The sequence below is a fragment of the Lottia gigantea genome (genome assembly GCF_000327385.1).
Source record: "Lottia gigantea unplaced genomic scaffold LOTGIsca_2, whole genome shotgun sequence".
In the NCBI taxonomy this organism is placed as follows: domain Eukaryota; kingdom Metazoa; phylum Mollusca; class Gastropoda; family Lottiidae; genus Lottia; species Lottia gigantea.
The window spans coordinates 5056894-5079780 of NW_008708400.1; the positions used below are offsets into that span (position 1 = coordinate 5056894).

Below are 22887 nucleotides of genomic sequence, written 5' to 3' on the forward strand. Positions count from 1 at the left end.
GACATAAACTGTCACCTCTATATCGCCAACAAATTTTGATGAGTGTTTACTAAGTCAATGGCAATTACTCAAATTCCATTATAATGTGGGCGTATAAAAAGGGGGTAAAAGAACGTTTTCAAATATATAACCTTACCATATATTGGTTTAATAAATTAAAGGTGCGGAAATTTAAGATACAATAAGGATGTTAGATACTTGACTTAGTACATATATTAGGTTAGGCAATCGGAAGACGGACAAAAGCCCCTCCGGACAAAAGCCCCTATCACTTAAGACCTAATCTAGTACATTTGGTCATGAATAAGGCAAAAGATTTTTTATGTAAAGTTCTTGTATATAAATATTGTTTTTAACGAGTTCTTGTAGACGAGATAACCAACAAAATTTTTGTTGTCGAGTTGTCTTGTAGACGAGTTGACTGGTAATCTTTAATAAATCTAGCAAATTTGGTCATGGATAGGGACACATATTCACTAAATTTAGCCCATTTTGGTCATGAATAAGGAAATGTTTTCAATAAATCTAGCACATATTAAATAGAAATAGGGGTAAAAGAACGTTTTGAAATATAATCTTACCTCCAATTGTTTCTCCGTCAAATGTCAGTACGTCAGACCTTACTCTAATAAGTTGGTTGAATAAACTAAATACGCGCAAAGTTATGATAATGAGTATGTTATATACTTGACTTATAGTATAAATAGGTCAACTTATTGAAATTAAAATGAGTACTTATTAAAGCTAATAGGCATTTAGCGAGTTGAAACGCTTGTTGGTTGACATCTTTAATGAGCAATGTGCAATACTTTCAAGTTACACGCTTGCATTTTGGCATATGCGCGACCTCGAGTGACATTTGCATGTTTTGATATACATGGGTTATCTCTACAACGTCAACCTGCATAATTTTTCTTGTCGTTTCAAAGCCACGTCAAATTAATTATTAATTTCTTACATAATACAAAATGCCGGATTTCAGTTATTACCAAATATCAGAATTTTTATCGACCGAATTTCCTTATAATCAAACGCTCTAATCAGAATTCCAAGTGTCGTCTGCTAGAATATATTCCAGTGAACGAAGTCACGTGACAAACTAGAGGATTCTGTGTCAGCAGAAAAATTCTATGGAAGACAAAGTGGGCCATATTCTTATGTTGTTTCAATGACTTTTAGCAATATATCAATCTTAAGTTTTACTTATCTTTTTTTGCCAGTCACTATTTTTTTTAAATCATGTTTCTTTGAAGGAATCGTCATTAGTTATAATGAAATATTATTAAAGATAGATTACCTTAGTGCTGATACTTATATAAATAGAAAGTAGAGGTGTTCTAATGACTTTTTTTTGTTTATCCAGACTGTACATACATGGGCAATTATGATTGGTTTTAATTTATGCAATAAGGACATAATTCGACACTAAAAAATCTTTAAAGATAAATACTTAGAAAAGGTAATTATACCACCGGGTATTCATACAACGTGTTTTTCAATACTGTTTTCTGGTCTCATGCCTATACTAGTGAAATATCTGTGCATTTGATCCCTAGAAAAGTCACAAAATTCATGGTGTTTAGCTTGTACAAAGAATGAATATACAAATAAAAAAAACTCTGAGAAATCAAAATCAAATAATGGAAGTTATTGTAATTGACTTGCACAAAGTAATTTGAGCACAGAGATTTACAAATGAGCTCTTAGAACTTTAAGCATTATAAGTGTGAGCTAAGTTATTTAATTGAGCCGGACTTTGAGTTTTATAATCATGAGCCTAGCAGTCACGAGCTTAAACACTTTGCGCTACACATTGAGCATAAACTGCTGTAAAGAATACTGAACTGTCTGTTTCCGAGCCTGATCCTTGTGTTATCAATTTTCACTGCCAGGTTTTTTCCTCAGGATTCGAAGGAGTGAGATTACTTGTAAATACAAACTTCATTATTTCAGCTAGTCAAGAAAAACTGGCCAATTACCAAAAAACTGTTGTGCGATTTCTTAACCTAGGATGGCCTTTTGAATTTTTCGTATCAATACTTGCCTTCAACAATTTATGATAATCACCCGTCCGCGTTATCTCACAATGCTGTAGCTGGTTCTTTTATTGATAAGCCATTTAACGATAGACTAGTGACCTCACCTCTTCAAACAGTTCACAAAGATAGTGTTAATACCTTAAAACGACGAGTTTTGATTGAAGTTTTTCTTTATAACATTCTATAAAGTTTGGTATAGGCATAAACAGTTATCCAGGAATTCAATTCGCACTAATGTATCCAACCGAAGACGTCATCTCAATTAATCCATACCAGAGACCATGGTTATTACTTATATAAACTAGACTTGTGCCTCGCTTATAGGCAACTACTAGTAGATAATTACGATTACTGCTTTTGGGACATCATTGATATTATCTTGATACAAAAATGCTTTTAGGACTTGTATCTGCTGCAATGGTATGCCAACGTAGCCTACTAGGAATGACATTTCTTATTATGTTCAATCAGTTGAATCATGAGCTTGTGAATTATATGGATGATTTCGCCTCAGCTGAGCGTGCAAAATTTGAAGCGATCGAAACGTTTAACCAATAAAGGTTTTTTTTAAAAGAACTTGGTATTCAGGAATCTGTTCTTCCGACCCAGCAAATGCCATTTTAGGTGTATTGTTTAAAACTGACTCGATGACCTTAGTGGTCACTCCTTAGCGCTAACAAGCATGTGTAGTGGACATAGATATTGGCTTGCTAGAGACTATGCTTCAAAGTGTGAAATCCAGTGCTTGGTAGGCAAGTTATAATTTGTTGCTAAATGTGTCGATTTTACAGCAGATTTAAACTGGTGGAGGAAATTACTAGCTACATATAACGGATATTGTGAAAACCTTTGTTTTTCAAGGAAATTTCCAGTTCATATCTTAGAAATCACTATAGTATTTTAGAGCTACTGGCAGTTTTAGTCGCTGCAAAACTTTGGGGCTATAAATGGCGAGGTCTTATAGGATCCTTGTAAAATGTGATAATATGACATCTGCTACTGTTATTAATACTGGTAGATCACATAGAAACATATTAACTAGATGCGCCAGAGACCTTTTGTATATTGCAGCCTGTTATTACTTTGATATTCGAGCTGTCCATATTGCACGAAAACTTACTGATATTGCTGCTCAATTGAGTAGAAGGTGATAAAGTATTAAATGATAATCGCTCTTTCATCTCGCAAGATTGTCCTGATTCCTGGTTTGATTTTACTCATGATTCGAAGCTTACCTTGTATTAATGGATATTCATCATTCTATTTCCAGATCAGATCCAGATTCAGTGGCAATTGTCGCAGCATGAAACAATACTTACTCAGAGACTGAGTACTGTGCAATACATGTATATGCCATCAAGGGTTTGATAAGTACGGTGCAATACATGAATATGCCAACAAGGGTTTGATAAGTATTGTGCAATACATGTATATGCCATCAAGGGTTCGATAAGCATTTTGCAATACATGTATATGCCAAAAAGGCTTTGATAAGTATTGTGCAATACATGTATATGCTATCAAGGGTGCATTGAGGCTAAGTGATATACATGTCATCTCATGATTGCAATGAACAAAAAAAAAGATATAAATTTGTTAAGTTTATTTCATTATAAATCATATAAAACAATGATGGATGATGATTGATGAAGATTTACAAAAATAATGATGTACTTTATACAAGCATGAACAATATTCTATTTCTGCTATAAGTACACAGATTCACCGACATAGGTTTGAACGAAATATGGAGATAAGTTTAGTTAATCATGTATGATACTAATTATCATCATTTGTCAAATAATCTAAGAAAGGCTTGTGGACATAATTGTCCAATCTTATCCATCTTAGTTCGTGATAAAGCCTGCTTTGATTGAGAAAGACACTTGGCGTTCCTAGACCGAGATTCTGTCGCTACAAGAACAGACGTCTGTAATCTGTCAGCAATACAACGGATAACCAACTCGTAGCTTTAGTCATTTAGGTGTTCATCGAGCAATGAAAGACACACTGTTAGCTAAACTTCAACAGAAACTTTAGCAAAATTGCCTTTCACGTTCATGTGATACTCCTTCCAAAAGCAACAAGAGTTATTTAACTCTAACGGTAAAATCATCTTTTATATATTGACGAGAACTAACTGGCCACAGTGAATGGAGTATCGGTTCATTGAAGCAATTACCAAGTTTTGTCCAACGTATCTAAAAGAAAGCTTGTGTCACTCGTACGTTTCGTATTGACGGTGATAAGGGGTTAAAGAAATTCACGGCGTTTATATTTTTTGGATGGTTCCGGATCACTTCATTAGGCTGAAAGGAAAATAGAAATGTGCATGTTATAAAATGTCAGGCTCGGGTTACTCCGTTGCCGACATAGATTTTTCTTTAAAGGGAGAAACTAGAATCTTCAGTGTCCTATAATTTCGCAGTACTTTCTGTCTGTAAGGGAATTGTCTGAGATGGCGTTTCGGGGTAACTTAGTTATAAGTAAACACTTTTTCACTTACTCTTTGCCTTTGAATTTCGTTTTGTTGTCTAATATCTTGATGTCTTCGACCCGGTGGTATGGATCTTTGATGGGTTGGTCTGAAACGTCTGCTTTCAATGATGCCATTAGACGACGAAGGATTGTAAAGCTGGTCCTGGTTCCCATAGAGACCTATACCATCAGACAAAGATCTACTTGGTCCATCGATCATGTTCTGTAGAAGAAAAGATCTCAGATTCTTGTTCTCCACTACACCTCTCTCAACGGTAAAAAATGCATCAGATCTCAGACGCCCGGGAAGTTCTGGGAATAGGTTAGTAGCCTTGGAGGCTTGGGGAACATTTTTGGAACCCGTATTCAGGTAAGGTTTAGTCTTGATAAAGGACATAACTCTTGGACCTGGGATATTTGGTGAAAGTTTCTCATTTTGGGAAAAGAGGATGGGACCTGCTTGTTTGCCATGGTAACTAACTATGTCACTATGATTACTCAAGGATGCTATTTTAGGTGAGGTTTGTGGTTGGCCTTTGGGTGGATAATTAACTACATTAACGTAAGGTTGCAAGGGATTATTGGAAAAGCTAGGGACGGAGTTTGATAGTATTCTTGGTGCTTGTCTGACCGTCGCTTCTCTATTTCCGACGTGTGAAGTTGGAGTATTATGTTGATTTGAAGTACTTACAGATGAAGATATAAACGGCTGTGAAGACATATGGCGTTTTCTTGGTGAAGCACCAATTTTCGATATCTGTCGGTTTCCAAGTTTTTGAACGGGATTCAAAGGGGTTGTAGGTAACCTTTGTGGTGTCTTTTGGAAGGCTATTGCTGTATGTCCAGTTTGACCATTGCCAGATCCTGCAATACGTGGTGTTTGTAATATTGAACCAGCTCCAAGATTTCCTGTCCCTGGTGATTGTTGTTTAGCGGAAACGATTGGCTGTGTTCCTAATTGAAGCTTTTTGACCATAGCGTTTATCGAGTCTAAGACTGATTGGGGTAGAGCACCCTGTGTTCCAGCTGCAGCAGGTATTCCTATGCGAGCTGCCGCCGTAGGTAAGTTAGTAGTTGGCTGTGCAACAATAGAGTTTGGTACTGAGGATCCAATCTGACCATTTCCGCTTCCAGAAACAGTCTGAGTAGCTGTATTTGGAGCGGTGCTTGAAGTATAAGAAATATTTTGGTTAAAACTTATGGCTTGAGTGCCGCTCGACGCGGGATTAATTGATTGAGCCATTTGTGAACTTTTAGAATTCTGGGCCAAGCCTACACCTTGAGTTGAAGTTGGTGGTATTCCTGCTTGAGAATTGACCACTGGTGTAGTTTTATTAGATCCCGGATTCGGCAAGGATTGAAATCCCGGTAATGTTGAGCTAGTTTGAGCAGTTGTTGATGTATAGATCACTGTTTGTGGAGATGGTTGTCCGGAAACGGTTAATGTAACTGGAACCGTGTTACTAGCTGTGCCTGTTGAAACGTTTTGTGATCCACTGTTTGTCTTAGGAAAGATATTTTGTGTCCCTAGTAATATATTTTTAGCAGGCGGACTTGGGGTGGTCGAGGTTGGACTGACTGTAGGGCTATTAGAAACCACACTGGGAACAGTATTTTGGCCACTTACACCAGACGGTTGACCTCCCTGAGACGGTGATGTTGATAGGTTTCCAGCATTCTGTCCGATGGTCGACACCCCATTTGTAACTGTAGTTACTGGAGCTGTTGCATTAGTTATCGTAGAACTTCCAGCGGTTTTCACAACTGTTCCTCCAGACACTGTTTGCGGTGTCAAAGCAGATACTGTTGCAGCAGATATGCCAGGCTGGTTACTTTGTTGAATTACTGCAGATGAAACGCTGGGTATAGCTGGGTTTATAACAGCTCGGCTTGGTAAAGGTGGCAGTTGCATAGCTTCAATGTTGTTCATTACGCTCTGACCTTGTCTCGTAGAATTTATGCTGCGTGATACAGAAGCCGACTTTCTCGTTTTACCAAATATGATATTAGAAAGATTTCTGATCGACGTTACTCCGGAAATTGCAGTAGGATTAAAGATCGGTTGTGATGTTTCTTTTCTCACAGTTGTATTAATGTTTCTATTTTCAACTGCTCGAGAAGGTTGCATTGGATGTCGTAGTACTTGCTGTATAGGTTTTAAGGGTCGTTTGGGTTCTCTCTGAACATTACGTGATGGATTATTCCATCCACTTTTTGTCAAATACTCAATCTTAGTTTGTTGAGTCTGGGGTCTTTGTTGTATTAGGGTTGATGAGCTAGGTGTTTGGGAGTTAGTCGTTCTGCTGACCTGAATTTGTCTAGTAGTCTGTTGTTGTCTTGAGTTATTTACAACTGGGCTGAGACTTGTTCTTTGCGGTTTAGGTGGAACGCCTTTTGTTGGCGTTTGGCCATTTTTATTTTTAGTTTGTATTGAATTTATCCGTGACTCCGTTATAGGTACATCTGTAATACGGGTTGGTTGTTGGTGCGCATTTGAATTTTGGTTCGGAATTATTCTCTGTGGTTTATGAGGAGCATTAAATATTACTTTACCCAGTGGCTGTCTTTGACCATTTGAAGCCTTCGTTTTTATCCGTGATTCTCTTATAGGGACTTCTGTAATACGGTTTGGTTGTCGTCGCATGTGGTTTGGCCGAGATCGATTTTGAATCTCATTTATCCCGTGTCTCCCGGTCGTTTGCATGGCGACTGTAGCTGATGGAGTATCATGAGGTCGCAATGGTCTTTTAGGGATGTTAGGTACTGTTGATTTTTGGATTTGTGAAATTGAGGAAGAGAAGTTCGTCTTTGGTGGCACAGTTCTGCTGCGAGCAGTAAATTGCTGTTTCGGTACCATAGGACCATTTTTTATATCGTTTCCTCGTGGATTGGTAGACTGATGGCCACCGGTTAGAAGCCTTCTACTTGAAATGACTCTCTTGATGTTAGTATTTGGAAGTGGTGAATTTGGTCTGATTTTTCTCTTTGTTATAGGTGCTTCTGCTGGTGAGAAATTGTTACTCAAATGTCTATGTGCATTGCTCTGTTTGAAAGTTCGACTCTTGTGGGGAAATGCTGGTATGACCGGAGTGGATCTTTGAGTGTTTGCTACGTTGGAAGCACCACTGTTTTGTACTATAAAAACTTGATCGGCAACCTGCAACCCAGCCAATGGCTTCGGATTCAGCTTTGATGTCTGACCTCGGCTTTGATGTTGACTCGAAGTATGGTTTGGTTGAGGTGATCTAGTACCAGTCGCCCATTGAATTGGGGATGGGGGTGGATTTTGCGTACGATGCGCGCGTCGTGCACTAGCCGCTTGCTGGTCTAATAAGCGTTGAACACCACTGTTAGAATAAGATTGAACTATGTTACTCCTCGATGAATCCTGGGGTTTAAAATTCTGTCTCTGTTCTGACAAAACACCACCTCGTCCTAAAACATCTAGAAACTTGCCGGAAGCAATTTGATTCATTTTGTTCACCCTTTTCTGATGTTTATCGCTTGGTTGACTGGACATTTCTACAACACCAGTTGCAATTTGGTTAATATCTACACCATGTAAATGGTTCAGATTTGTAAAGCCTAAATTAGCAATACTTCGTTCTGCTCCCGACATAGATTTGTCAATGTTTGGTTTTGTGTCTGGCATAGGATAGGAAAGTGCGTCTGGTAACTCAGTGTGGTATGGATCAGGTACATCAGAGTTCGTGTTGGATATTAAACTTCTGAGATAGGCGTTATTGGACATACCATCAAGAATATCAACGGTATTAATGATTTCTGTTTGATCGAATGGTGAACCTATTCGATTGGACAGATAGGGTTCATATCCCCCGTTCGTTGGTTCTGAAATTGATAATAATTCTTCTTTAAATATCGGTCAATGAATTATACCTGTGAATATTTTTAGCCAGTTCATCACATCATGAATTCGTTTTCTTTATTTTATCATTGTCTTATTGAACAATGTCACCCAAGTCAATTTTAAACATTGCATCTTTGTCCTAAGACCTGCAATACTTTACTTTCATTCTTTTTAGTTTCCGCTTTCATACATTCAATTGGGACAATTATGAAGTAAATTAGACATGATATGTTGAGAGCGGCTCTTACCTTCAATATAATTATGAGGATATCTTGCTTTAGGTATTAAAGCATTGTTCAAACCAGTTTCTGAAGCAAAGACAAACTATAGTTATATTCAGGGGGTAGAATACAAAATACACTGCAGGTTGTTTGAACTATCGCATTCACACTGGAAACAATTTATATAGCAAAATTTTGCGAAACTGCCTACCTTGTTGGAATTGGAGTGATGTAGATAAATGTGAAAATATCAAATAGAACTGGAAACTTAAAACTGATAATTGCATCTGTAAATGAAAGATGTTTGTATTAACTATCGATTTTTGGTGTAAGAATGTATAAACATGTAGAGCAGCAACACCCACTTTTATTGTATTTTATATTTCATTTCGTTGATAAATTGATGGTTTATAATGTACAAGGCTATTTTCAAAGATTGTAACTTCTTTCGTATTATTTCAGGTTATAATATAAATATTCATACTCCTGAAGATTTCTTATTAAGCATTACCCTGAATACGTTACAGAATCCGAGAGCAAATCCGTTCTTACTTTTTTAATAATCCTGTAGTATCATAAGCTTCTCTCCTTCAATTAAATCAATTCTTTATATATTAATTAGAGACAAACTTTTGACTTCCATTCTGAAACGTGTTGAGCAGTATGACTGAAATTGCTTAGTTGTGAAATTCTAAATTTTTTAAAAGTTTTTAAGTTTTGTGTCATAAACGATCGAAGTAGGATTTTCATTCTGGAAAATGCATAGTGTTATAAAAAAAATGCTGGCCGATGAATCTATGTACAAAAAAGCACTATTCTGGCCAGCATTATATTTATTAATCTAGAACACACTCAATTCTTTGCTTGCGCTTATTATATGCTCTTTCTTGTTCTGGGCTTCAAAACACGAGTAAAGTTCTTTCTTTGGTAAATGAATGCATGTCTCCTCAAATGATTTTTCACCTTTTAATTCACTCTGTCTGAATTATTCCGCCTCCTCGAGATTATTTTCATGACTCCATATCATCTTAAACAGAGAAAAGTCACGTCAAGAACTTGCATCGCTTGGGAATTGAAAAATCGTTGGTGTTTTCAATGGCATTTTCAAAAGAATTCCACGAAGTAATAAGCAGATCTTACCTTGCTTTATGGATTCCAGCAAGTCTAGTTGTCTTTCCTTCGTGCTTTCTTTACACCAACTATAACGTTGTAAGAACCACCGTAACTAACTTTTGACATTCAACCCAAAACTTGTTTAAATATCGTATTTTGGCGAGTTTTATTCTTGAGTTCACAATAGAGCAGTATGTTTTTATGTATGTTAATCAATCAACTAAGACATTCATAAGAAACTTGTTCAATAATGTTCTGTTAGAAGTTTATTACCAAACCAACCAGTCGTAAGTCTCGAGCTGTGCGTGTCCAATCCTCGCGGCGACGTAAGGCAGTAAATCATATTATAATTAATCTCCTACTATTTCGGATGATTTTAATCAATTTTCGTGTTTTTTCACATTCAAATATATACAATGTAGATTGAAAGTGTAACACGATGAACATAAAACCTATAGCTATAAAACTTAAAATAACATTTAATGGTTTTGATTCAATGAAATGCATTGTAATTGAAAATATACAAAAAAAGCATTAAAAACAAAAATGTTGCACTGAATTAGGTAGTTAGATTAAAATAAATGGATCGACGTTTAGTAGAGCATTTAACTTGGCAACGCCTATTCAGTGTGAGATTATTTATTTTCCAAGACAGGCAACATTTTTTCCCGCACGTTAAACATCTGCAGCACATGGAGCCATATTTTCTTATTACATATGCAATCATTTTATTAGCTCAAAGGACGTCGAACACGACTCGATTGAGACCGGTTGTAGAAAATAAAGCAATCTTTTCATCTGATCGAAAGTAAAATTATGCTTTGAAGTTTTGGAGATAACCATTGATCAGAATAAAAATGGGGCTACAATTTAAACCTAAACCAAGTCCATCTTAGTTTTCTCTGTATATTCCTAGCATCAGCGATTGTACTACAGACAGATCGTCCTTAAATGATGGGCATTCAAACACTAAAATGCTTATGTATCGATATTGTGGCTGCCAGTATCCATTTTAGATCATTTAAAGAGACATATTAACATTTAGGGACACATAAACATACTCTGAAGGCCGAAAACAAAAATATTAATGTCGGGCTGTTTTATTAACTCATTTATCAAAAATACATTACAAGGTATAAACGTTCAAATTTAGTAATATCATGACATGAACGACCTTTTACGTTATTGTGAAATGAAATATATATTCGGCACTAAGGTACCTTATATGACTAATGAAGTGACCAGCGGTCTTATATCCAACCATTTTAACTAGCAAATTGAAAAAAATACACTGAAATGAACGCTTAAGGATGAATTCAAATATTCTGCACCTTGGTAAAATGAAACGAGGATCTGTATCATACAAACAGAAATAGTACATTTATCACCATCTGATCTACACCTTATGAAACAAAGAACTGAAATCCAGTTTCAGCCAATTCAATTTGTGATTAATGAAACAAATATCTCAGTTATATGGCTCAAAATAAACGACAAAAAATAGGCCTATACCTTTAGTGACAATTAAGATATGTACATTTAAAACTTGATGTTGTGTATCTTGTTCAGGTTACTTCATTTGCCATCCATGATCTGATTTTCCTTTAATCATTTCTGCAAATTTCCTTCATGTGATCATTATTGATGCTAACCAATCAAAAACACTGATAACACAATACAATTATAACAATAAATATCCCAGAGTTTATTCTTTTACTTTTAATGAACACAGAAAATGATTGGTTGAATATTAATTGACTCAAAACAGAAGATGCATAACAATTTATCAGATCATGGATGGTAAGTGGAGCAAACTACAGAAATGAACATTCATATTTGCATTTTAAAAAGTAACCCACAGAAAACATATGAAAAGTACATTCAAAGTGAATATTTTATCAGACTACTTTAATGGCTCAGCTTACATATCCACATGTTCTTTGCCTTTCTTAATGCCACACAACTTCATTAGCAGCTGTTACAGGCTGTACATGATAGAACCTCACATTTTGATTAATATTAGATGTAACTGGAATAGTTTTTATTTCTTTACTTTGTTCAGTTTTATTTCCACTACCATTTATTATATGTATACACTTCCAGGATCCCATATAATTTGCTGAAATATAAAATAAATACCATATATTCAGCAGAAATACAATATAAATACATTATAATAACCAGAAATACAACATAAATACCATATATTCAGCACAAATACAATATAAATATAATATAATAAACTGAAACACAATATGAATACCATATAATTAGCTGAAACATAATATAAATAGAATATAATTTAGCTGAAATACAACATAAATACCATATAATTAGCTGAAATATAACATTAAATACCATATATTTAGCTGAAATATAACATTAAATACCATATATTTAGCTGAAATATAACATTAAATACCATATAATTAGCTGAAATATAACATATAAATACCATAAAATTTGCTGAAATATAACATTAAATACCATATAATTAGCTGAAATATAACATATAAATACAATATAATTAGCTGAAGTAGAGCATAAATACCACATGATTAGCTGAAATACAATATAAATACCATGGACCATAACAATTTCAACAAATTGAAACATCAGACATAATGCATTTGATAATAAACAGATGAACAATAATAATACCTTTTTTAGTGGAACTCTCTGGGTTAAGATGTGGAGTGAAGCCACTTTTAATGTTAATAGAAAGTTTTGCTAATGATGATCGGATGAAAAAGTGGGTTAGGACCTAATGAAAGTAAATAACCAGAAGAAGAATAAAATCATATTGACACTTACATTTCCATAATCGAACACAGCCATCATCTCCTGATGATGATAGAACAGTTCCTAATACATTCCAACTTAATCTCCATACCTATAATACATAAATATAAACAGTAGATAAATATATATAACATATACAAACCATAGATAATTATACATAATATATACAAACAGTAGATAATTATATATAATATATACAAACAGTAGATAATTATATATAATATATACAAACGGTAGATAATTATATATAATATATACAAACAGTAGATAATTATATATAACATATACAAACCGTAGATAATTATACATAATATATACAAACAGTAGATAATTATATATAATATATACAAACAGTAGATAATTATATATAACATATACAGACAGTAGATAATTATACATAATATATACAAACAGTAGATAATTATATATAATATATACAAACAGTAGATAATTATATATAATTATATATAATATATACAAACAGTAGATAATTATATATAACATATACAAACAGTAGATAATTATATATAATATATACAAACGGTAGATAATCATATATAACATATACAGACAGTAGATAATCATATATAACATATACAAACGGTAGATAATCATATATAACATATACAAACAGTAGATAATTATATATAACAGTAGATAATTATATATAACATATACAAACAGTAGATAATTATATATAATATATACAAAAAGTAGATAATTATATATAACATATACAAACAGTAGATAATTATATATAATATATACAAACAGTAGATAATTATATATAACATATACAAACAGTAGATAATTATATATAACATATACAGACAGTAGATAATTATATATAACATATACAGACAGTAGATAATTATATATAACATATACAAACAGTAGATAATTATATATAACATATACAAAAAGTAGATAATTATATATAACATATACAAAAAGTAGATAATCATATATAACATATACAAACAGTAGATAATTATATATAATATATACAAACGGTAGATAATCATATATAACATATACAAACAGTAGATAATTATATACAATATATACAAACAGTAGATAATTATGTATAACATATACAGACAGTAGATAATTATATATAATATATACAAATAGTAGATAATTATATATAACAGTAGATAATTATATATAACAGTAGATAATTATATATAACAGTAGATAATTATATATAATATATACAAACATTAGATAATTATATATAATATATACAAACAGTAGATAATTATATATAACAGTAGATAATTATACATAATATATACAAACATTAGATAATTATATATAATATATACAAACAGTAGATAATTATATATAATATATACAAACAGTAGATAATTATATATAACATATACAAACAGTAGATAATTATATATAACATATACAGACAGTAGATAATTATATATAACATATACAGACAGTAGATAATTATATATAACATATACAAACAGTAGATAATTATATATAACATATACAAACAGTAGATAATTATATATAACATATACAAACAGTAGATAATTATATATAACATATACAAAAAGTAGATAATTATATATAACATATACAAACAGTAGATAATTATATATAACATATACAAACAGTAGATAATTAAAAACTGAATCAATACAAAAATAGATAAATACATTAAAAGAGTATCTTAATTTTGATTTAAATTTTGTCATCCTCCATCCATCCAGTTGACCAATCGTACCTAAGTCTCAGAAATGGGAAATTTTTAGCTAAGCTAATCAGTAATCCATGTGTACAGAATCATCTGTAGTCACAAATATGACTTGTCATTTCTTGAGACTCTGCCATATAAAGAAAGAGAAATTCCTTGTTTGAGGTATTTTTGAAGGAATTATGTGATTTTCGTACATTCCTAGTATTTCTGAAGATTATTCACATTATATTCACGACCCAAGTCAATCTCGAAAATGACAATCTAAATCTTTAAGGAAAATATACAATTTTTTTCAAAGAAATAGATACAGTCAGTATCAGCATCAAATAAAATTACTAATATTATAAATCTATTGTCTTCTATAGAAAGAACAATAAGGAATATAATAAAGCATACCTGTGATTCATGATCAGTAAACTCTGCTAATCTATGCATGTCAAATTTACTAAAACTACTTGACGATTCTTTACTAAAATACAAAAAACATTTTTAAAATGAATTAAAAAAACTCTCCTTAATTATTATTGGTCAATGACTGAATTGTCAACCAATCAAAATAAGCAATGCAAATACAGACATGTTGTTTCAGGAGCTAGATAATAAATAGTACACAAAAAATGAAATAAAACGAAAGGAGTTTTATGTCCTACTTTTTTGCACCATAAGACGGGCAACACCATGCAGGTTGCAATGAGGGAAATTTTGTCAGGGATATGTAACGTGCCCAGTTTATTGTTCCATCCGACCAACTAGACGCTTTTTCAATATCAGCCCCTCTTACTCCCATCACTGACGGGGGAAACCAGGTTGAATGGCGGAATTAAACCCTGGATCCTCAGGTTAGCGAGCAATCGTCTTACTCACTGAGCTACAGAGGAAATCATCTTACCCAATAGGCTTCAAAGAGAAGATGCTGAGATCTTTAGAAGCTACAGCTAGTGTATGATAAGAACGTCCTAGGTTAGGAGCGAAGGCTAGATCATGAACTGGCTCTGTTAGAACTGTTATTATCTCTACTTTTTTCCATTTCCTACAATTATATGTTATCATGATCAATATATCCACATAACAATTTGTTATAAGTTGATAGCAATCTGAGTTAGATGTTAATAGTGGAACAGGCTTTTGAAGCATATTTGACGTTACATGCTTAGCTACATGAAACAAATGGAGGTTGCAGATTCTAAACCCTCAGTGTAAAAGTTTAGTGACCTTGAATAAGTAATCTTTCCCTTTTCTCTTTGCTCTGTTAAGTCTGGCCAAGGAGCATCTGGTAGAAAGGATCCTTATTAACCTAAGATATTCTTGTGGTGTTATTTCTTTCTTTTCCAAGAGGAGCATGTCCTGCCTATCATTCCAAAGCATTGTTTTGATGATTTCAATGTCCCTAATGCAATTTTGTATTCATCGCACCTTTATCAATGAATCAATAAAACTCTCACCAACTATGGAAGTTTATATGTCACACTTTTTAATGAAATATAACTAGACACAGAGCGAAATCATATGCACTTACCTACTAGATTCATTATATTCATAAATTTGTACACGACCACTAGAAGATGGACTTGGATCATCACTACCTACTGCTATCATTGGTGGATATAATCTGATAGATATATATATATATATTTTCATCATAACCGACAACACCTTTCATTGTATCAATATAAATACTCTGCATAAACAATATTAGCTATGTGGACTCTATGAGACGTATGTCAAGTTAACAAACATTGTTGTGAATAAGGTACTCGAAGAATGGGTTTTCCCTGTAGTCAGCTACCACAATACATTGGACGTGGACTCTCAAGAAGTAAGGAAAGAAATATAATGTGTAAATAGTTAATGGACAATAAAGCAATCAATTTCCTACCAAGGTAAATATTCAACAATAAGTATATTTCTCAAGATTGTTTTAAAAAAACATTGAGAATAAAACATGCTGTGTGACAAACCTAGATATAGATGGGTTCCAAGATAAACAACTACAGGTAAAGCCAGTTTGTATTTCATGTTGTAAAGACCATTGACTGAGATTCATCACATTCTGAGCCTCATATATTCTCACCATATAGTCAGCTGAACAGGTCGCCTGTAATACATATTCAAAAATCTCTATAAAAGTCTACATATTTGCTTTACAAGAAGGTAGATTCAGCTCAATCAAAGTCATCAGTAATACTTTTCATAATCAAAATCTGACAGAAGCTCTACTGCATTTCAACTTAAAGTACTACCGAATTTCAGACTGTTTTCACTTCTAGGAAATACAAACAGACTATGATGTTATCTTCATTGCCAGTAAGCAAGCTGCTGTAGTTTTATGTGAATCCTTTAAAGCCAAAATTAGGTAAATAATGATCTATTATTGGCAATGGTTAGCTATATGATATACACATAGATGTACTCAAAATTCATACTTACTAACTGTAGTCCCAGATGTCTAGGAGCAAATTTAACATCAGTAACTGATGTTCTACTATCAACTAGACTAGTCCTTTTTATCCAGTGGGACTGTTTATCTTCCTTCACTTGTTCACCAACTAACTCCTCCCATATAGCAGCTGTTCTATCAAATGAACATGTTGCTAAAACTTGACCAAATTCAGGATGAGCCCAGGTTACTCTCCACACTGATCCACTGTGGGCCTGGATAATAAAAACAAATATTGTGTTGAACATTTAAATCCGGAATTTAAAATAAAATAACAAAAACTGGTTTTTGAATTCCCCGATTGGTCAATCAATAAGATATATTTTACAAATGTCTGTCTGAAATACCATCGAACATACCATCGCCATATGCAATATAAACATAAGTAACAATTCAAAATGGCAATTAATAGTAATATCAACTCAAGATATGTCGGAATGAAGGTTAGGAAGATATAAGACGGCCCATCTCCTCATTCCTCAAAATTATAGCACCAACAACCGCTGGTTGAAGCAACGGTATGATCACAGTATCTTGACTGTAATGTTCTCCAATATCTCAATAAATACCTTCCAGCTGGCTGTACATTTCCACTGATCATTTTCATCACAATCCCAAACCTTGAAATAAAATAATGTACAGATACAATATCTATAAACATTTTCCTTCTCAAGGTTGTCTTAAAATATAACAATTATTTTTATGATTAAACAATTTCTTCAATCATAATAATAACCAATAATACCGTCAAGTAACTTAGTAAGTAAGTAGGATTTCAATTCCTCATCCACTGTGTGATAATACTTCATTCGCTACGACTATATTTACATCCAGGCATAATGTAAAATTTGTAGTGTCGTCGATGAAGATCATTAAATTAAAAATTCCACAAACCATTCGATTGAGAGTGAGACTGGGTGACTTGAGAAATCAGGAACAAAAGAAAATCAGGCGACTTAGAGAGGTCCATAAAACATGCAGAAAATCGTATATACCTTGACAGTATGATCACTTGAACATGTTGCCATCCTTCGTCCATGAAAATCATATTCGACATCATGAATTAAATCGTCGTGACAGGCAGGAATGGCTTTAGTTGCAGACATTTTCAATAAATTCCCTCCTTCTTTTTCATTTAACTCTACTTTCTTTTTCACTTCCGGTGCATCAGGTGCGCGATCAAAAAGTCTCTCTGTTGACTTCCTGTAAATTTTGGTTAGTCAAAAAAGACAGATTGCTACCAGCTGGGTTTTTTTTCTCCACATATAGACAGAAAGCTCAATAGTATACACCCCTTCAATATTCGCATATAGCCAGGCAATGAAGTCAATGAAAGTTTATGTGGGTTGAAAGACCAGAATAGGAAGCACTAGACGTGTTATCAGAATTTTTTCTTTCTTTCAGGACTCCTTAGTGTAATGGATTTTAAGCCGAAAGGGCATAAGACAAGACATCGATTCCCCACAAGTTAAATTCGATTTCCGTACTTTTCTTTTTAGTATTTTTGAATAGATATATGAACATATATAATATGTATTTACATATATTTAAGACTCGAATCAACCCCCCAAAGTGGCGCACCTGTATTTAACAAACTCTTATTGATCAGATTGAGTAATGATGTAGGCCTAGGCGACATGTAGAGGAAAATTTCACGATTCAGAAAAATAAGCCCTGTTAAATGGAGGCATTCCGCAACTCCGCAGGTGTAGGTTTTTTAAACCTCTTTAGATAAGTCGGATGTGCAAAACCCAGGTATATTTTTGTAGTTCAGTCATGTCATCATTTTCTCCCACCACCATTTATGTCATGTCTACGGTTCCTTTAAAGTTATTTTTTGGAAAACTGATCTAGCATCGGCCATTTAAAACTGTTCTGACTCTACTCCAGCTGACAACTGCTGACTCTTTGTGTCCTTCCAATGAATGCTCGGGTAGAAGAAAGGGTTTCAGACTCCATTCATAGATTGAGATAGGCAACTCCATAAATGAGATCAATGAGATGAAAGCCATACGACAATGGACATATCTGACAGACCTGCCAATTAGCTCCTCGTGAATAATAAGAAACTGATGCAGGTCTCAATAAATTACTTTATTCAAGATTGAGGTAAATACAATATGGTAATTGGGTCAATCAGTTTCAAATCTGTACTTTAATATTCTTCTCCCTCTTCCTCCTCACCTTCAACAGAATCAACTCCGACTTCTTCGTAATCTTTCTCAAGAGCAGCCAAATCTTCTCTGGCTTCAGAGAATTCACCTTCTTCCATACCCTCACCGACGTACCAATGGACGAAAGCTCTCTTGGCGTACATAAGATCAAATTTGTGATCCAGACGAGCCCAAGCTTCGGCAATAGCAGTGGTGTTACTCAACATGCAAACAGCTCTCTGGACCTTGGCTAAATCACCTCCTGGGACAACGGTTGGTGGTTGGTAGTTGATTCCCACTTTGAAACCAGTTGGACACCAGTCGACGAATTGGATGGTTCTCTTGGTCTTGATGGTGGCAATAGCAGCGTTGACATCCTTTGGAACAACATCACCTCTGTACAACATACAACAAGCCATGTACTTACCATGGCGAGGATCACATTTTACCATCTGGTTGGCTGGTTCAAAACAGGCGTTGGTGACTTCAGAAACAGACAGTTGCTCATGGTAAGCCTTCTCAGCAGAGATGACTGGGGCATAGGTGGCCAAAGGGAAATGGATACGTGGGTAAGGTACCAAGTTGGTCTGGAACTCAGTAAGATCGACGTTCAAGGCACCGTCAAATCGGAGAGAAGCGGTGATTGAACTAACGATTTGTCCAATCAGTCGGTTCAAGTTGGTGTAGGTTGGTCTTTCAATGTCCAAGTTTCGTCGGCAAATATCGTAGATGGCTTCATTGTCTACCATGAAGGCGCAATCAGAATGCTCCAAGGTGGTATGGGTTGTCAGGATGGAGTTGTAGGGTTCAACGACAGCTGTGGATACTTGAGGAGCGGGATAGACGGCGAATTCAAGTTTGGATTTCTTGCCATAGTCGACGCTCAAACGTTCCATCAACAAGGAAGAGAAACCTGATCCGGTTCCTCCGCCGAAGCTGTGGAAGATGAGGAAACCTTGAAGACCAGTGCATTGATCAGCAAGCTTCCTAATTCTGTCAAGAACCAAATCGATTAGTTCTTTACCAACAGTGTAGTGGCCTCGGGCGTAGTTGTTTGCGGCATCCTCTTTGCCGGTGATGAGTTGTTCAGGATGGAAGAGTTGACGGTAGGTTCCAGTTCGTACCTCGTCTGAAAAAAGAAACAGATAATCGTATTACTGATATGTTTTTTTCATTATAGGAAAGCAAGTACTCATAACCATTAATATTAATCTAGAATTCATATGTTTGGAGCGGCGAAATAGAAGTGGAGCTCATTTTGATATAGGCCATATATATTAATGTTTGTATGTCCAGAAATAAGCCAGGTAACAGTAATATCACCCACATGTTAGTTTGAAAAGGGAAATTTGATAATTTAACTCACCGACTACAGTGGGTTCCAAGTCGACAAACACAGCTCTTGGTACGTGTTTACCAGCACCAGTCTCGCTGAAGAAAGTGTTGAAGGAATCATCCCCACCTCCAATAGTTTTATCAGACGGCATCTGACCATCAGGTTGGATACCGTGTTCCAGACAGTACAACTCCCAACAGGCATTGCCCATCTGGACACCAGCCTGGCCGACATGAACAGAGATACACTCACGCTGAAAAAATATACACAAGCCATGAACATAAATATTTGAAATATGAACTGAATTTAATTTCTAAGTTGATCAAGGACTAAGATGAAATGACAAAATTTCGAAGGGAAATTAAAGTTTCCGAACCATAACAAACAAATCAGAATGGCATCAAACCACACCTCTATCAAAATCTATTTCCCACGCCCATAAAATCAAGAACCCTTTCCCCAAAATACACTCAATTTGAAAAAATCGTATCTAATCTATCGAAAAATTCAAACTTACCATGTTGAAGTTTTAAGTTATTAAATATTGCTGGGAAGTAAAGAAAAGGGTTTGAAATTTTCAAGAGTGTATCTCTCAATAAGACTGATAGAAGTCAATATGAGTGTCACCACTGTTGGTATGATGTGATTCGCACACCCCCACACTATTTATACTCGGTTGATTTGTTGTCAGGTGTTGCTATGGTATGGTGAACTAAACACGACCAAAACATGGATAATCTCTTAGAAACCACGTCGACTTTTATTGTTGTTGTCACGTGATATCCTTCCAATAATCTTGATCTTGAATAAAGTTATTATTGTTGGTAGATTTACTGCTAATAAAGGAGATCTTAATTTGATATTGAATTTTGTCAGGTGTAATGTACAAACCCAATCACTCTATAGATTGATTATTCTTTAATTTTCTTATATTATGAATATTTCACCCATTTTAGTTGATTAATCCTCTCAGAGGGGCGGATACCAAAATTCGTTGCTCTCCCTGACTGTTATTTGAATAAAATTTCAAATTTATAAAATATTTAAGAAAAAAGAAAGGAAATGATATATCTTTGAAAATTTTCTTAAATATGTACCGCATAGTTCAAAAGTCAAACGAAATGACCCTGTGTGGGACAAGGACAATCTCTAATCAATAAAAAAGTCATATGTTGACTTACGGTTTTCATTATTTCCAGATTTAGATTATGTTGATTTCAAAAGGAAAAAAAAAACTTATATCACATTCAGATCTTTCGGGAGTTATTCCGCTTAAATTGCATTGTTTTGAAAATGTTATAAGAAGTTGTAAACAGTTACATGTAGGCATGTTTGATCAAAATCATACCCCATATCCCCTAGTTTATTAGCTATTTTGGTAAATTTTTTATGACCCTGTGTAGTCATAATAACACTTGAGGCTACAAAACTTCGGATTGGAGGGACCACCGCCAACATTTTTTCTCGAAATCCATTCTAAAGTGGGTAAAAATTTGGAAATCAATCCTCCATTTTATTCAATTTGAGATAATATTTTTACAATCTTATGATATTTTATCATGATAAGACATTAAAAAGAAATCCACGATTTGACATTTCCACTGACAGGTCCAGAAACTATATACCTAAAATATATAAACATTCATTTGGATGTTCGAATATTCAAAATTGAGAAACCACGGTCATCGGACGATATTAGATAGTATTCTAACATTGGATTTAGACAGATGCCAAATATACATTATTTATGATACGTAACAAGTAAAAACTACTTCAATATTTATGATGGTGGGCAGTTTGACAAGAAAACGCCAAAGATAAAGAATAATTTATGAATTACTATGACCCGATCATCTCTAAAGGACTTACAACGTACCTTAATAAGAGGCGTTAATTTGATTGGTTAATACGTCAAATTAAACAATCTTATTGGCCTGTGTTAGCCACGCCCCCTAAAATTTGGCGCGAAATATTTCTAAAGGTTACGACCGAATTTGTTAATGTGTAGTAAGGCCACTGATCTCGCTGAGTTCCATTTTGTCAAGATAATATAATATGATCCTCCTGATTTCCTCATATATACAATTGCATAATCAAGTTGCAAATCACATACAAATTTTTCCATAAACAAGTGGGTGTTTTCATAGACATTTTGTTTATGGTGTTTCAACAAATAAATTCAACAAATAAGTGAAATTTAATTCAATAAAACAATATAATATATCATATATATTTTGAAAAAGAGAAAATTTAACTAGTTAAATAGAATGAATAAATGAAAGAACAAATGAATGAATGAGTTAACGATATATATATAACAACCAACGATATACCCCTATCACACTTTGAATCGAGAAACCCCCAAGGATGAATCTGATTCCTAAAATGTTGTAAAAATACATCAATATCAGAAAATTTGAAAAGGAATTGCCAGGAATGTACAATGAATATATTGGAACCATCATACATGTCAATTAATAAGTACACTCATGCACCATTTGCATTTCCACTCTGTTGTTCCTATAATTCCAGAAAAAAAACCAGGATCAATTGATGACAACCCAAGCAAACGCCATTCAAGCCAAAGCTACAGTCATGTCAAGTTTTTCTAGAAATACAGGAACCACAAAGTCTGAGATGCAAATAAAAACCGTAAGGGTTCTCAATATTCAAACAATGGCTGTAACACTTTTTAATTCACTGTTGTAAAAACAAAAACATCT

The 22887-nt window shown here is 34.1% G+C and overlaps 2 protein-coding genes across 2 annotated transcripts; both read right to left on the bottom strand.

The window, feature by feature from the left end:
* Positions 1–11668: 11668 nt before the first annotated feature.
* On the bottom strand, positions 11669–17832 carry LOTGIDRAFT_209001 (hypothetical protein; the record flags this gene model as incomplete). The annotated part of the gene is made up of 9 exons (XM_009053438.1): positions 17671–17832; positions 17245–17295; positions 16666–16890; positions 16197–16333; positions 15755–15847; positions 15128–15268; positions 14635–14707; positions 12534–12612; positions 11669–11838 (listed from the first exon to the last, which is right to left on the bottom strand). The coding sequence occupies exons 1-9, from the start codon at positions 17779–17781 to the stop codon at positions 11669–11671; spliced, it is 1080 nt and encodes a 359-aa protein (XP_009051686.1). The 5' UTR covers positions 17782–17832.
* A 916-nt stretch (positions 17833–18748) lies between these two features.
* Positions 18749–20797, bottom strand: LOTGIDRAFT_181858 (hypothetical protein). The gene is made up of 3 exons (XM_009053439.1): positions 20682–20797; positions 20195–20417; positions 18749–19957 (listed from the first exon to the last, which is right to left on the bottom strand). Exons 1-3 carry the CDS (start codon positions 20682–20684, stop codon positions 18831–18833), a joined length of 1353 nt encoding a protein of 450 aa, XP_009051687.1. The 5' UTR covers positions 20685–20797; the 3' UTR covers positions 18749–18830.
* Positions 20798–22887: the final 2090 nt, after the last annotated feature.